The sequence below is a fragment of the Hyperoodon ampullatus genome (genome assembly GCF_949752795.1).
Source record: "Hyperoodon ampullatus genome assembly, chromosome: 14".
NCBI classification, from domain to species: Eukaryota; Metazoa; Chordata; class Mammalia; order Artiodactyla; family Ziphiidae; genus Hyperoodon; species Hyperoodon ampullatus.
In genome coordinates, this window is record NC_136927.1 from 44,430,081 (window position 1) to 44,446,485 (window position 16,405).

The window sequence follows — 16,405 nt, forward strand, 5'->3', positions numbered from 1 at the left end:
CACAGTCCACGTCAATCTGGCCCAGCGCCGCGGAGACCGTCGCACGAGCCAATGAGCTCCTGCTACGTCACAGACCCCCTCCCCCCTCCAGCCTGCCGCGGCATCCGCCACGAGTCGCTGACCCGGAGCTAAAGGCCCTGCGCGGCGCAGTATTCTGGCGTCACTTCCACTACAGCGATGGCGGCACAGGGAGCAGCCGCGGCGATTGCGGCGGCGACTTCAGGGGTCGCGGGGGAGGGCGAGCCCGGGCCCGGCGAGAATGTGGCGGTCGAGGGGACCTCCCCGTCCCCGGGCCGCGTCTCTCCGCCGACCCCGGCGCGTGGCGAGCCAGAAGTCACCGTGGAGATCGGAGAAACGTACCTGTGCCGGCGGCCGGATAGCACCTGGCGTGAGGGCGGGTCCCAGGGCCAGGGGGCGGGGTTTAAGGGCGGGGGCGGGGCCTAAGGGAGGAGAACGCGGACTTTCGGACTTGCCCGGGCGACGCCTACAACCCGCCCCCCGAGTTGGGCGTTCGCCAAGTTCTTCCTAATGTGTGTAGAGCTCCCAGTCCACTTCTTTGCCCAGTCTTAGACTTCATTCCCTTTTCTTGTTAACCTCCTTCCTCCATGGTCTCCCTTGTCTCTGTGACTCCACCTTCCATCCATCCCCTGCAGCCGCCAGCGGAGAGGACCTACCAGAACACAGAAGCGAGCTTCTCCTCCCTTCTATTGCTTTGCCTCATTTCCAAAATAAACCCCAAGTTCCTTAGAATGGCATTCATTTTTGTAACCTCTCTGTTTTTCAGCACCCCTAGTAAAGGCCATTGCCAGACCAGACCACACTGTATGCTCTGAAGGCCATGTGCCTTTTACCGCCTGTGCCCTCTGCTTGGAATGCCCTTTTTTCCCTTTCTCCTTGTTTAGCTGGCTAGCCCCAGTCATCCTTTTAGCATCATATCCCCTGTGATGCCATTCTTGACTCCCTTCAGGCAGACTGAGTCGTTCCCTTCTGTAAGTTCCCTTTCTGTATGAAGAAATGCAACATTTTCTTCATACCTGAGCTATAATATATGTACCATTATGTTGTCATTGTCTGTCTATCTGTCTTCTATCAAAGTGGGAACTTCCGGAGGGCAGGACTGCTCATGATCCATCACTGTATTCAGCAGCAACCCAGCACGGGGCCAGACATGCAGTGGTTGCCTTCCTCGTTTATCGAATGGTCGGCTGTTTGTCAGGTGCTATACCGAAAGCTTTAGAGCCATTAATTCACCGTTTGAGGTGAGCACGGTTATCCTTATTTTACAGATGAAGATGCTGAGGCTCAGAAAGCCAAAATAACTTGTTCAGTTAAATATAGTTAGGAAGTGGGGCTGTCTGATTCCACAGCTAGCCCTCGTGACCCCTGAACAAATGAACGACTGAGTATAGTAAAAGAAACATTGAATTTGGAGCCAGATTTAGATTCAGTTAAGTATTAGTTCTTATCACTTTTCAAATAGGTGACCCTGGGTAAGCCTCATTTTCCTCGTCTCTAAAGTAAGAATAACAGCCCAACCTGGCCCACCTCAGACAGTGATTGAAGGGAGTGGCAGATGTGAACAGGTGAGGTTAGCGTACATTTGGCCACAGAATCTGGGAAACTGCTCCTCAGTGTGAAGGATCACTCTGTTCCAGCCCTGTTTTCTTTCCTGGTGATCCTAGCCTTTTCCCTTCACAGATTCTGCTGAAGTGATCCAGTCTCGAGTGAACGATCAGGAGGGCCGAGAGGAATTCTATGTACACTATGTGGGCTGTGAGTGACTTGGGGTATCCAGGTCTGGTGGGGGGGGCAGGGGCGGAAGGGCAGCACCCTCATGGCCCATCCTCACAGTTAACCGGCGACTGGACGAATGGGTAGACAAGAACCGGCTGGCGTTGACCAAGACAGTGAAGGATGCCGTGCAGAAGAACTCAGAGAAGTACCTCAGCGAGCTGGCCGAGCAGCCTGAGCGAAAGATCACTCGCAACCAAAAGCGCAAGCATGACGAGATCAACCACGTGCAGAAGGTCCGGGCCCCTCCCCTTCCCTGGGGCCGCAGGAGGCTCAGCTGCCTCTGCTGACTCCCTTGGGTCCCAGTGCCAAAACCACAGTAGCTCCCATTTCTTAAGCTCGTACAGTGTGTAGGGGACTCTGTCTACTTCTTCTCAGGTATTCTTCACAGATGAGAAAACTGAGGCTCAGAGAGGGTGAGAGCTTGGCTACAGTCTCGTGGCAAGGAAATGACACAGCTGGGACTGCAACTCAGGCCTCTTGCACCTTTCATGCCCACTCTTGGCTGTGCCACATTGACAGATGGACCTGAAGTCCAAAGGGGAGGAAGAGAATGAGTGATTTGGGGCACTTGCTATTGCCAAGCATTGTGCTGAGTGTTGTGCCTGTATAAGCTCATCAGATCCTCCCTAACAACTCAACACCACAGGGATGATTAGTTCTTACTGAGGAAAACAGGAAACAGGCTGAGAGAGGTTAAGTAACATGCCCAAGATCACACAGCTAGTAAAAGGGTGGGTTGAGATTAGAGTAATAATGGCAAACATTTATAGGCTTGTGAGCCACAGTATTAGGCTAAGTATTTCAGTATATGATCACAGTGAAGTTTCACAGCAACTCTGTGAGGTAAGCATTATATCCCCAGTTTACAAGGGAGGTACAGGTAGTTTTAGGAATCCAGTTAGAAATTAGATTGGCCAACTAGATTGTCCTACTTTGGGAAACAAGCTCTTTGCATCATTCCTGCCACTTTATTCTAAAACTTGGGTTCTTTTCACGAAGCTAGCCTGCCCTGGGGGGTTTCTATCCTCCCACTCTGAATCTTAGTTTCTGGATTTGTGAGATGGGGTGTGCACACAAGAGGAGGGTTTATGGAGCTCTCGAGGCACCCAGACGTTCATTATTTTCAACCAGTGCCAGTCCATCCTTCTGAGTGCTCGTCCTGGGCTTAGCAGCAATGGTTTGCAAACTGTGGGGCTGTTAGTAGATTGCCAAATTAGTTCAGTGGGGTTGTGACCATTTAAATTTCAAAAATGGAAGAACTAGGACAAGTTAGAAAATACCATAGTGCATTGTACTTTATTAAAGGTAAGTATTGTTTTGAGAAGCTTTTATCTCACATACAAATATATATATATGTATATACACAAACTTGCCAGTTGGTTTACAGTGCTGTGATAAAAAAATTTGAAATACCTGAATTAGAAAGATCTCTCACTGGGAATTCCCTGGCGGTCCAATGGTTAGGACTCGGTACTTTCACTGTCATGGCCCGGGTTCAATCCCTGGTCAAGAACTAAGATCCTGCAAGCCACATGGCGTGGCCAAAAAAAAAGATCTCTCACCATCTAAGGCAGCACGGTCCACTGAACGTCCTGTGATAAATGGAAATGTTCTGCCTCTGTGCTGTCCGAAACAGTAGCCACTACCCACGTGTGGCTCTTGAGCACTTGAAATGTGTTTCATGTGAGTAAGCACTAAATTTTTTAATTTTATTAAAAGATTTTTTTTTTTGGTTGTGCTGCACAGCATGTGGGATCTTAGTTCCCTGACCAGGGATCGAATCCTTGTCCCCTGCATTGAAAGGCAGATTCTTTACCACTGGACCACCAGGGAAGTCCCAAGAATTAAATTTTATTTGAATGTAATGAACTTAAATTTAGGTAGCCACTTGTGGCTAGTGACTACCGGACAGCACAGGTCTAAGGTTTTCTTAGCTCCCCAGACAGGTTGCACTGGCACATTAAGTCACAAAGGTGTACCTCTAAGCTGGCAGTCAGCAGGGTGGTTGACAGTGGGCCAGTGGGGATAAAATCAAAGAACGAGTAACAGCGAGTTAACGATCAGCAAGGTTCTTCAGAGCCTAATTAATGTTTAATTCTAAATAAACTGCAGCATTTACAGAAAGTAGTGTTTTTGTAGTTCTTTAATGCATTTACAGAGGAGGATTGTTGTATGAGTTGGGAAATGTGTTTTAAAGAGGCATGTGAGGAGGAAAATCATCCTTCCCTCATCTTTGCAGGGGTTAGGTGTGGAGTTGGACAGGCGAGGGGCCCATGCCCAGCTGTGCTGGGTGCCAGTTCTGTGAGCTCACCTCTCTGTGCCTCAGTTTCCTCTTTCGTGCAGTGGAGAGAGTGAAGACTCCCATCTCAGGCTTGTTCTGAGTAATGCCTACGACGTAAGTGCTTAGTACTTGGAATAAGTGGCAGCTGGCTAGTCCCCAAGGGCCAGTGACCTCGCCTCTCCCTGCCTGTTTACTTCTCTGTAAAATAGAAGTAAGAACATTGTATCTCAGCGTTGCCAAAAGGGTTAAATGAGGCCATCCAGGCAAAGTGCTTTGTGGAAGGGGTTCTGGGTAAAAGACTGGCTCCTTCTCCCTTCTGAACTACAGGGCAAGGCTGCCATCTACTCTGGTGTAGGTCATAGGCCTACCTGCGTCCACTGTCAGGCTGGACTTGGTTCCTCCTTCAGCATCTGGCCTAGGAACAAGATGGGCTGTGAGTGTCACCTGACTTGTAGTCCCTGCCTTCCAAAGACTTGGAAAATGGGGGAAACCAAGAAGGAGGAGTCGGAGGGTACTGTTGTTGACCACTGAATTCCTGACTTGGGAACGAATGTATTCTGCATCGGAAGAATGCAGTCAGGCCTCCTGGGGGATTGTTGACCACACCTTCCCAGGGTGCTGGGCCTTGAAGGACAGGGAGAGCACAGCAAAAACAATTACACATGATCACTCGCCAGGTTCTGCCTCATCGTGCACTTGCCTGGCTCATGCTCGGTACCAGGCCGAGGAAGCATTTTCTGACAGCTGTAGGAGAGGGAAGGACATTCAGGGTGGAAGGAACTGCATGTGCAAAAGCATGGAGGCCAGAAACAGGAGTGTCGATAGCAGAGCAGATCTGAGGGGGCTGAGACTGGGGGCTGGGAATTTACAGAGGCCTTGTCAACTATCCAGACCTGAGACGGTGGCAGTGGCTATTTGGTGTGGGACAGGGGAACTGGTTCCAGAGATGACAAGGAGGTAGAGCTAACAGGACATGGCCATTATTCAAATGCCAGGCTGAGAGAGGAGGAGGAGTCTTGAGAGCAGGCCTCTTATTGGTCTGGAGTAGTTGGACTGAAGGTGATGCTCCTAGTGAGACGGGGACCCAGGAGGATGACCAGGTTTGCAGGGAGGAAAGGTTGAGTTCCTGTCTGGACACCTAGAGCCTGACATGCCTGTGGGAGGGCCCTCTGGGAGTAGTCCCATGGGCAGGAAAGAGGTCCAGGCACACCGGGGAGTCCGCACCAGTTCCTGCTGTGGAAGCGGAAGACCAGGCCCATTATGCCATCTGTCTCACAACAACTGTGGCAGAGCTGGATTGATCACGTTGTACAGCTGAAGCTCTTACCAGCCCAAGAACTGGAACCAGGCCTCCTGATCCTAGCCCTGTTCATCAGGCAAAAGGTCCAGACTTGGGCATCAGGAGTGTCTGGGACGTATGGGTGGGTGGGCAGATGGGAGAGGAACTTGGACCAGTCAGCTCCGAAACCAGGTGAAACAGGTTTGCTAGACAGGAGGGAAGTGCTGGGTTCTGGGACGGGAGGGGTGGCCTGACCTCCACTTCTGTTCACCTGTGTCCACTGCTCTTTCTCACTCAGACCTATGCAGAGATGGACCCCACAACAGCAGCCTTGGAGAAGGAACATGAGGCAGTAAGTAGGGGAGGGGGTCCTAACTGGGGGCACCCCTTCCCTACGGCATCCCTTGCCCCGACCGAGCCATCCCCTGCCCTTCACTCCCACCTCGCCCACAGATCACCAAGGTGAAGTATGTGGACAAGATCCACATCGGGAACTACGAAATCGACGCCTGGTACTTCTCCCCGTTCCCTGAAGACTATGGGAAACAGCCCAAGCTCTGGCTCTGCGAGTACTGCCTCAAGTACATGAAATACGAAAAGAGCTACCGCTTCCACTTGGTGAGGCTGGGCCGGGCCGGGCCTGGTGAGTGCGGTGGTGGGCATAGAGGCTGAGGGCCGGCTGAGGCAGCGGCACTAGGCAAGGTCCAGAGCAGTTGAGTCCAAGGAAAAGCTGCCCCGGCTGGAGAGACCTGGATTCCAGGCCTGACTCTGCCTTTGCCGGAGTGACCTTGGCCAACTTGCTGACCCTCCCCAGACCCCAGTTTCCTCTTCTGTGGAATGGGGACCTTCTGGGGTCCCTTGCCCTCAGCACATGTTTATCAAGGCCAGTCCAGTGCCAGGTTCCCCTGTGGAAAAGAGGAAGTAAGCACAGCCCCGAGCCGTGGGACCATGTGGTGCGGACAGACGGGAAGCTTTAATCCACACGGAGGACCTGCTGGGGCAGGGCAGTGGTGTGTTTCCCACAGGGTAAACACTGAGGCAAATGTATGTGGTTTGGGAAATGCCCTTGTCATGGGTGCCAGCCCTCCAGAGTCCTCCAGAGCCAGGCTGAGCTGGACTTAAAAACCGTCTCGCTGTGTGATGTTTGAGCCAGTTACTTAGCCAGTTACTGTGCCTCGGTTTCTCCATCTGTAAAATAGCATGCGTCTCCTCAGATGGTTGGGAGGATTACTCGATGTAGGTAAAGGGTGGAGCCCGGGGTCTCCAGGTGGAGAGAAGCAGAGGCCTGCTGCAGGCCACACACGGCGGGATGGGGCACCTAGCGGGGAGCCTTGGGGCCTCATACCTGTGCTTCCCCCTGTCCGTCCCCACCCCCAGGGCCAGTGCCAGTGGCGGCAGCCCCCGGGGAAGGAGATCTACCGCAAGAGCAACATCTCTGTGTACGAGGTGGACGGCAAAGACCACAAGGTGAGCCCCGGCGGGAGGCACTGTGGCAGGTGGGGGGACACGCTGGGCACCTCCCGACGATCCTCACGGGCGCCAAAGGGTAGAGGCCAGCCTTAGTGTGCAAAGAGGACTGGGGGCTTGTGCTCAGCCTGGCACTCGGCCTGTGGTTGGTGCATAGTCAACTCGTGGCCCTGTGGTGCCAGCCTCGAGTTCTGGGTTTCCCTTCTGTCCCTGAGGACTTGCCTTCTGATGGGGTAGCTTGGGGTGGCTTAGGTTCAGGCGATTTTGGAACCCAGAGTGGAGACTGTCTTGCCTCAGGCTGTTCTTAAAAACTGCTTTCTCTTTTTGCCTGAAGAAAAGGTGTTTGTTTTTCCTGGGTGTGAACTGCTTTGTGTGAGGTTTCCTGCCAGGGAGCTCTGTGGCTCAGACCGCTAAGTTCCTTGTTCCTGAAGGACTTTGTTGTGGCAGGGTGGGGCCTTTGGGGCCTGCTTGACCCTTGCCTGGTCAATCTGGGAAGGTCTCCTAGGGAAGGCCAGTGGAGTGTAAGATGCAGAGGCCTGGCTTCTGAGTGGCTCCTGGCTTCAAATCGCCCCGTCACTTCCTAGCTGACCTTGGACAAGTTACTTAAGGTCCTTTGTTCCTGTTTCCTCATCTTTGAGACAGGAGTCATGCTAATAGTTAACTAACAGGCTTGTTAGTGGAGTAAATGAGACAGCAAAGTCAAGTACTTAGCACAGTCCCTGGTATTGAATAGGGGCTTAGTAAACATGGGCCTCTGTCAGCCTTATGATAAGTAGTTTGGGAAATACCCATTCTTAGCCCCACCAGAGCCCCCTGCTCTGCCCTCCTGAGCATGAGTGGGGCTGGGGGCGGAAGGAGGGGCCCCAGCAGGAGATATGGGTGTTCTTCCCAGTTCTGCCTTCTCCAGCTTCGGGTCTTCAGGCAAGCACTCCCCCCCGCTGCCCCCCAGAGCCTCCGTTGCCTCCTAAGCAAAATGGGTCTAGCAGCGCTGGGCTCACACAATTGTTGAGTCAAACGAGAGTGGATTTTAAAGGTGTCCTTGATCTCTGCCATGAAACCAACCTCCAGGTCCCACTGGCCCTCCTGACATTGGTCTCTGTCCCGGTGTGGCTGAGTGGGCAGACAGCTCAGGCTGCAGAGTCAGGCTCAAGGTCGTCCATTCAGCAAACATTTACCAAGCTCCCAGCTTCACGCTTAGCCTTGAGCTAGGTGCTGAGGACACAGCTATGAAGAGTCAGAACTCATATAGCAGGTTGAGTCCTGCCCTAGTGCTCACCAGCCATGGGACCCTGAGCGAGCCACTGTCTCCTCTGAGCTTGTTTCCTGACCTGAAACAGAAGAGTTCGTGTCTGTGAAGATTGAGCTCCTCTTCAGTGCTCGGAAGCGGTAGCCATGATGGTCCAGCTCTGCTGTTACCTCCTTGAGCGCGCATAGCTCTCTGATTTTCGGTTTCCCCATCCATCAGAACGTGACTCTAAGACTCCTTCCAATTCTAAACATGACTGTTCTGGTGAGGATCCCACTTCTCACCGTGCTGGCACTGGCTGCTGTCTGGAGCCTGGCACTTGCAGGGCAGGGTGGCAGCTCCTGCCCAGGCCTCCATGGGGCGAGGCGGAGTTACGCCTGCTCCCTGAGCCTGCTTCCACCTCGCGACCCCTCAGATTTACTGTCAGAACCTGTGTCTGCTGGCCAAGCTTTTCCTGGACCACAAGACATTGTACTTCGACGTGGAGCCATTCGTCTTTTACATTTTGACCGAGGTGGACAGGCAGGGAGCCCACATCGTCGGCTATTTCTCGAAGGTGCTGGGTTGGGAAGCCCGGGTTGAGGGAGAGGGGGAGAATGAACCTGAAGCAGGGGCTGAGCCTCTGCAGAGGTCCTGACCACCCACCCCTACAGGAAAAGGAGTCACCAGATGGGAACAACGTGGCCTGCATCCTGACCCTGCCCCCCTACCAGCGCCGTGGCTATGGAAAGTTCCTCATTGCTTTCAGTGAGTGGTTCCCGGCCTGTCCAGGAAGGGCAGCTGTGGTGAGGGGTGCCAGGGCAGGGTGGGTCCTCAGTTTCCTCATTTCCACTGTTGCCAGGTTATGAGCTGTCCAAGCTGGAGAGCACAGTAGGCTCCCCTGAGAAGCCACTGTCTGACCTGGGCAAGCTCAGCTACCGCAGCTACTGGTCCTGGGTCCTTCTGGAGATCCTGCGAGACTTCCGGGGCACACTGTCCATCAAGGACCTTAGGTAAGGGAGGCACCTGGAACCCTCAAGAGGGAGGGACTCTCCTAAGATTGGCCGTGATGCCATCAAACTGTCTCCTTGTCCCCTTTTGCTGTCCCAGCCAAACCCCACAAGGGAGCTCTCTCCAGCATCTGCTCTAATCCCTTTCTGCAGCCAGATGACGAGCATCACCCAGAATGACATCATCAGCACCCTCCAGTCCCTCAACATGGTCAAGTACTGGAAGGGCCAGCATGTGATCTGTGTCACACCCAAGCTGGTGGAGGAACACCTCAAAAGTGCCCAGTATAAGAAACCACCCATAACAGGTGGGTGGAGTCTGCCCAGGGTGTGTGTGTCGGGGGGGGCAGGGGGGGTAGATGTAAGGACTGCCGTGAACCAAGGCCTCTGTTTTGCTGTCATCGGATCCCCAGCCAGTCTGACCAGCTCCCAGGACCGAAGCCTGGGGCAGCCCCCTCCCCAGGACTCAGTCTGCCCCTGTTCTCACCTCGAGGTGAAACCTGGCCTGGGCCCAGGGCAGAGCAGCCAGTGTGAGCAGCCTGGCCTGGAGGCCCAGTCCTGCCTCTCATGCCTCTTCTCCCCACAGTGGACTCTGTCTGCCTCAAGTGGGCACCCCCCAAGCACAAGCAAGTCAAACTCTCCAAGAAGTGAGTGTCCTGTGCCCCTGCTGCTGGACCTGTGTCTCCTTGCACCCCAGCCTGTAAATATGTACAGACCTGTTTCGTCATTTTTTTGTTGTTGTTACGCGGGCCTCTCATTGTTGTGGCCTCTCCCGTTGCGGAGCACAGGCTCCGGACGTGCAGGCTCAGCGGCCATGGCTCACGGGCCTAGCTGCTCCACGGCATGTGGGATCTTCCCGGACCGGGGCATGAACCCGTGTCCCCTGCATTGGCAGGCGGACTCTCAACCACTGCGCCACCAGGGAAGCCCTCGTCATTTTTTTAATAAAGTAAGTTCTGCCAGTGGCTCTGGACTTTGGAGGTGTGAGGGAGAGGCCCAGAGCGGATGGGCCTCATTTCACGTCACACACACACGGCCAGTTGTGCTCAGAACATTTTACTCCATCTCGCTCCGTCTAACCCCGCACACCAGGTGCAAGTCGGGGCCCAGTTCCGGTGGGGGCTCAGTCCTCCGGAGTCCAGGAGTCGGGGCTCGGGGGCGTGGCAGCCAGTGAGGCAAGAGGGGGGCCTTTTCTGTCCTCGAAAGCATGCTGCCCAGAGGCAGCCCCAGCCCAGAAAACAGTGAGAGGGTGAAATGATGGGGCTCATCAGGCAGAGCAGGTGAGGTGCTACAGCCAGCCTTTCAGCAGCAGGCATCTGGACAGTCTTCTAGAAACAGGTGGGGAGCCGGGGCCCAATGTCATAGCTGAGGGTCCTTGGGGGCTCCATAGGAGCCCAACCGATAGGCTTGTGGACAGCAGATGGAGATGACCAGAGTTTCTAGCCAGTGGACTCTTAGGCAGTAAACTCCTGTGGTGGAGGTTACAGCTCAAAGGTCAGGATGGTGCTTTGAACTCCCACAGGGTCCTGGGAGGAAGGATTGGCTCAAAGTCAGGCATCCTGGGAGCAGGCGTGTGCCCTTGGGTGTGATGTGGAGGTCCCGGAAGCAAGTCAGCTCCCAGGGTGAGTAGCTCAGTGGTTGTGCTGTGGGCGGAGGAGGCCCAGGGTCAGGCCTAGTGGCAGCAGAAGGAGGGGTCTCACCAAGCCTGGGGCTGGGGCAGAGTTGAAGGCCCCGTAGTTGCTGCAGAGGTTGCCATCAGGCTGGGACTCCTGGATTTGGGGCACCACCTGAGGCTGGAGCTCTGCCACTTTGTGGTGAATCCAGGAGGCATAGCTGGAGGTCAGAGTATACACACCGGGCCTGTTGGGGGCCCCACAGGCATCACCCCAGCTTACGATGCCTGCCAGGTACCAGCGGCCCCCCACTGGGCAGGAGAGTGGGCCCCCAGAGTCACCCTGAGGAGAAAATCCACACAGCAGCGGTCAGGACCAGACCCCAGGCCTCCAACCATCCATGCCAGCCCCACTGAGCCCTCATCTCCCAAGGCACGCCTGTCTCATCTTTTCCCCTGGACCCCCCGCGTTTACCTGGCAGGCGTCCTTGCCCCCGTTCACATAGCCAGCGCACACCATGTCCTGCTGGATAAAGTGGGGCTCCTCGGGCTTGGCGTTGATATTGTACAGGCAGTTACAGGTCTCACGACTGATCAGTGGCACCTCAAGTTGCTGCATTGTCTTGGGGGCCTGGAGGCTCACTGTGGGGGCAAAAGATGCTTACCCAGGGCATCCTACCCTGCGTCGGCTCCCTCCGTGCCTCTAGACGTCAGCACCCACCTCACCCTCACCTGAGGGGGCCACGTGGCCCCATCCCGTGACAGTGCACTGGAGACCATTGGGGAAGGAGGCGTTGGCGGCGGGGAGGCAGATGGGCCGGATGTAGCGAGAGAAGGTGACAGAGCGGCTGAGCTGGAGGAGTGCGATGTCACCCATGGAGCCCTCCTGGAGGTAGCTGGGGTGGGAAATGACCTGCGCCACCGTGCGGACCTCGGTGTCAGAGCTGTAGTAGTTCAGCTTGTGGGCCCCCAGCTTTACCTCGTAGTCCTCTGTGTGGTGCTCCCTGCAGGCAGAGGGGCGAAGGCTGGGACCCGAGAGACTGGGATCCCATTGCCTTGTGGCATCCAACCTCAGTTCCTGACCTTTCAGGGTCCACCCTGCATCCTAGTTTTATCCTGTGACCTGTGACCTCTGGCCTTCACTCCTGACGGATCCTTACAGACTTTATTGATATCCCTAGATACAACCCAAGAACCTCCAACCTCTGACCTACACTGATCCTTGAACTTTGACCTCCAGCCCACTTTCGACTTCCCCGCCCTGCCCCCTACCCAGCTGGTACCTTGGGAAGCAGTGAGCAGCCGACAGCACCCACTGCTCAGACAGGAGAGAGCCGCCACACACGTGGGCACCGTTGTAGCTGATGCTGACCTGCCAGGGCCACTGGCCGTGGGCTGAATCGCTACCACCTGTGATACGTGCTTGGGGGACCACGCCGCAGGAGGCTGCCCAGGGAGGAAAGGGAGGGAGGGGGTCAGGTCCTTGGGGGCCCCCAAACCACATCCTTGACCCTGCCACTCCCGACATAGCCCAGGAGGTCTGGTTTGGAGCTTGGGGAGTGAGTTCACAGAAACCAGCCACCCTGTGTCCCCATCCCATGGCTCACCAGTCACGGTCAGTTCTGCCCGCCCCCGCTACCCTCGACCCAGTGCCTAATTAAGGTCTCATCCAGCTTCTGTCCTCACCGGCCTTCCTGCCTTCCATCTGCTCCACTCCTTACTAATCTGGCCAGGTCATACCCCCGCTTAAATCCTTCCCTGGCCCTCACTGCCCTTACGAGAGACTCTAGACCTTCCATGGCACAGCCATCCCTCTGGACACCCTGTCACAGCGGGCCACACACTTGTTCACCTCCAGACCTTGGCTTATTCAGGTCACTCTGCCTAGAATACCTTTCCTTATCCCTACTTCGCTCAGCAAACTGCTATTTGCCTATGGAGATGGTTCAAATTCTCAGTCCCTCTGTAGCCTGGCCTGACCCTGCTGGCTGAGTGAGGCGACACTTCAGAGCTCCCGAGGTCCGTGCTTCCCAGACGTGGCTGTTCCACATTATGACGGTGTCTGCTTCAACCAGCCAACCTGGGCGTTCCCTAGGGGCAGGGACAAGGGCAGATCCCCATGTCCCCAGCACCCAGCACAGGGCTGGGCACATGGATGGAGTCGTGGATCTGTGTTGAGCAAATGAAGGGAACAGCCGGGCTCCCAGGGTGTGAATGTCTAGTTTCCAGGAAAGCCCCACCCCCGCAGAGGCCGCTGTTTGGAGCAGGACCCAAGTGCCCTTCACAAAGTCACCTGCTCAGAAGCAGGGAAAACCACCCAGTGAGGCTCCTCCCCGTCTCCCTGTAAAAAGGACAATAGAGACCAGCAGTTCAAGCAACGCCAGGCCCCAAAGGGGCTTTCACTTCCTTAATCTTTCAGACTCTTCATTGCAGCCCCAGGAGACGGACAGAGTCAACTTCATTTTTAAAAAAAATTTTTTGTTTTTGACCGCACTTATGGCATGCGGGACCTTAGTTCCCTGACCAGGGATCGAACCCGTGCTCCCTGCATTGGAAGCGCAGAGTCTTAACCACTGGACCACCAGGGAATCCCCAGAATCAACTTCATTTTATTTTATTTTATTTTTGCCGCACCACACGGCCTGTGGGATCCTAGTTCCCCAACCCGGGGGCCCTCGGCAGTGAAAATGCGGAGTCCCAACCGGTGGACCCCCAGGGAACTCCCTCAACTTCATTTTAGAGGTGAGGGAACTGGCATTCGAGACACAGCCAGTACATGGTGAAGCCGGGATTGCCAAGGAGATGGATCCTTGGTTTGTTTCCCTCAAAACAACCCACGTTTGGAGTCAGACCTGGGTTTAAATCCCAGCTCTGCCACTTACTGGCTGTGTGCCGTTGGGCAAGTCATTTCTCTGCCCCTCAGTTTCTTAATCCAGAGAACGAGGGCTGTAATCCTCGCCTCCCAGAGCTACTGGGGGACCTAAATAAGACAACAGGAGTGAACGAGACGGCCTTGCAGAGAGAGGGTCAGGCACTCAAACGCCCCAGGGAAATCTGAACCCATGGCCCCTCCCCCTCCCCTCCCCCTCCCCCCACTTCCCCGGCGAGCCTCACCTTCAGCCCCAACGGCTCCTGGAGGGAAAGAGAAAGAGGGAGGGGTAAGCAGGGAAGTCTCAAGTGCCCAGACGCCCCCTTACCTGCTGCTTCTCCAGAGGGCTGGCCTCCGCCAGGAAGCCAAAGCTGAGGGGAGAGGCCAAGAGCCAGGGAGGCTGAAGCTGGGGGTTCTTGAGCCCAGAATAAGGGATGTGCCCCAGAAAAGGGTTATACCCTCGGCCCCGGTGCACTACCGGCCGCCCTCCTCCCCCCCTCCCCCCCGTGCTCCACACTCCCCACCCCCACACACTCACCCATCTCATTCCGGAATAATCCAAGCAAAAGCAGAGTGGCCAGAGCCTCCAGCCACCTAGGCCCCAGGCCTGCCCTCTGGGCCATGACCCAGGACCAGGGGCCCTGGGAAGACACCAGGCACCCAAAGGAAGGGACCTCAGGCTGGGGTTCAAAGGCAAGATCCAGGTGGCAGGACCAGAGGGAAGCGGGAGCAGGTGTCCAAGACGGCTTCGAAGGCAGGCAGCGGGCTCAGAGTAAACGCCGGGGTCTCCGCAGCCGGCAGTGAGGACGAGTCTCCAGCACGGCCTGGGTACACAGCAGATCTTCCTTCCAGAGTGGCAGCTCCTGGGAAAGGACATCTACCTGCCGGCCCCTCCCCTGGCCCCGCCCTCCCTGCTCAGCTCAGCCGGCCTCTCTCGTTGCCAAAGTCCTGAGTCCTCTCAGACCCCTAGGCTGGTGTGTGTGTGTGGGGGGGGGGGGGGGCGGAGTTGGGTTGAGCAGCCCCAGGCAGGGCTGGAAACCCGGATGGCTGGATTCCTGACCCAGCGGCTCTCGGTCCCAGGTCTTTCAGGTCTCCACGACCAGTTATGCCCCCAGGGCCCGGGGTGGCCTGTGTTACCGTGGGGGCCACAGCTGCTTCTCCCACCGTTCTGCCTGAGGCCTGGCATCTGAGCCTAGGACAGCCAGGCCTGCCCCCGGGCTGGGGCCTTTTCAGGTCCTTCTGTGGAGCCTGCAGCCTCATCTTCACGTGGTGAGGTGAGGTGAGGTGAGCATGTCTGGTGGTGCAAATCATTCCACAAATACTTACTGAGTGCCTAATATGTTCCAGGCACAGGAGACAAAGTGGACACTGTCCCTGCCTTCCCTGAGCTCATGGTGAAGTTGGGGTGACAGTCTTGAATCATATAATGAGAAGCAATTATGGAATAATTTCAAGCTACGAACTGTGATGGAGAAAGAAGAATGCGGGCTCTGGGAGCCACTTACAGGAGCCTGACCTAGGCTGGCATCAAGAAGCGCTCCTCAAAGAGGTGCCTTTAGAACTGAGACCTAAAGGGATTATGAAAAGGTGTTAACAAGGCAAAGATGGGGAAGGGTGGTCCAGGTGAATCGTCCTCAGGAGGGCGCAGGTGGCCTAGGTTCAGGGAAAGGAGGCCCATGTGCCTGGGTTGGGGGTCAGGAGCTTCCTCTGTGAGTGTATGAATCTGGGCAATTGGGAAAGTGTGTTGGCTTCAAGCTTTAGAAAAACAGAGCCCCACTTGTCCACCTACCTTCCATAAGACTAGGTGTCTGGACCTCTGAGCCAGGACTTCAGGGCCCAGGCTGGAGGGCAGGGAATTCCTGGAATGGGAAATGGGACAAGACCGACTCGGGGGACTTCCCTGGTGCGCAGTGGTTAAGAATCCGCCTGCCAATGCAGGAGACACGGGCTCGAGCCCTGGTCCGGGAAGATCCCACGTGCCGCGGAGCAACTAAGCCCGTGCGCCACAACTACTGAGCCTGCACTCTACAGCCCGCAAGCCACAACTACTGAGCCTGCGCTCTAGAGCCCGCGAACCACAACTACTGAAGCCCGCACGCCTACAGCCCGTGCTCCGCAACAAGAGAAGCACCAGAACGAGTAGCCCGTGCACCGCAACGAAGAGTAGTCCCCACTCGATGCAATCAGAGAAAACCCGCGCGCAGCAACGAAGACCCAATGCAGCCATAAATAAAGTAAATACATTTCTTAAAAAAAAAAAAAAAAAAAGACTGACTCAGGAAGGGGTCTAAGCTGGGGTGGAGGGGGAAGACCCTGAACACTGTGGGTGGGTTTGGGTAGAGGACAGGGTATATTAAATGTTTGTGGGGGATGACATACGAGTGACTGACTGGGTATGGGTGATCTTGGGTGGCCTCAGCCTGCAGTGGCTTGAAGCAGGATTTCCGTTCTCTGGCCATAGACTGAAGTCAGGCCGTGGCAGTGAGAGCGCTGAATCCTAGCCACTAGACCACCAGGGACCAGTGGCCAGTGACAAGGCCCTGTCCCGTCAGCTGTGTAGAAATGAATTTCCACAAAGAGACGGAAAGTAGTGAAACAAGTAAAGTGTTTATTAGGAGGAAAAAGGGTATGTGTGGATAGACACACGGGTGGACTCAGAGAGTCGCGACCTCGTGGGTAGTTTGAATCACTTATATGGGGCATTTCTTCCAGGTTTCCTTTGGCCAATCATCTTGCTTTCTCTGCCTCTGAGTCTGTACTTGGTTTACCTCAGGGTCCTCCCACGTCTGCGTGAGCAACTCTTAGCCAAGACGGATTCTAGCAAAGAGGTCTATGGATAGGTTGGCATCACTTACTGTGGGGTGGCAC

The 16,405-nt window shown here is 55.4% G+C and overlaps 2 protein-coding genes across 2 annotated transcripts; one reads left to right on the forward strand and one right to left on the reverse strand.

The window, feature by feature from the left end:
* Positions 1 to 177: 177 nt before the first annotated feature.
* KAT8 (lysine acetyltransferase 8) lies at positions 178 to 10,022 on the forward strand (the record flags this gene model as incomplete). Its single annotated transcript, XM_079718550.1, has 11 exons — positions 178 to 388; positions 1,699 to 1,773; positions 1,852 to 2,027; positions 5,653 to 5,706; positions 5,808 to 5,972; positions 6,732 to 6,821; positions 8,483 to 8,623; positions 8,721 to 8,814; positions 8,909 to 9,059; positions 9,210 to 9,364; positions 9,643 to 10,022. 11 exons carry the CDS (start codon positions 178 to 180, stop codon positions 9,705 to 9,707), a joined length of 1,377 nt encoding a protein of 458 aa, XP_079574676.1. The 3' UTR covers positions 9,708 to 10,022.
* A 501-nt stretch (positions 10,023 to 10,523) lies between these two features.
* PRSS8 (serine protease 8) lies at positions 10,524 to 14,160 on the reverse strand (the record flags this gene model as incomplete). The annotated part of the gene is made up of 5 exons (XM_079718662.1): positions 10,524 to 11,011; positions 11,144 to 11,310; positions 11,401 to 11,672; positions 11,952 to 12,114; positions 14,055 to 14,160. The coding sequence occupies 5 exons, from the start codon at positions 14,158 to 14,160 to the stop codon at positions 10,688 to 10,690; spliced, it is 1,032 nt and encodes a 343-aa protein (XP_079574788.1). The 3' UTR covers positions 10,524 to 10,687.
* Between the last annotated feature and the right edge of the window lie 2,245 nt (positions 14,161 to 16,405).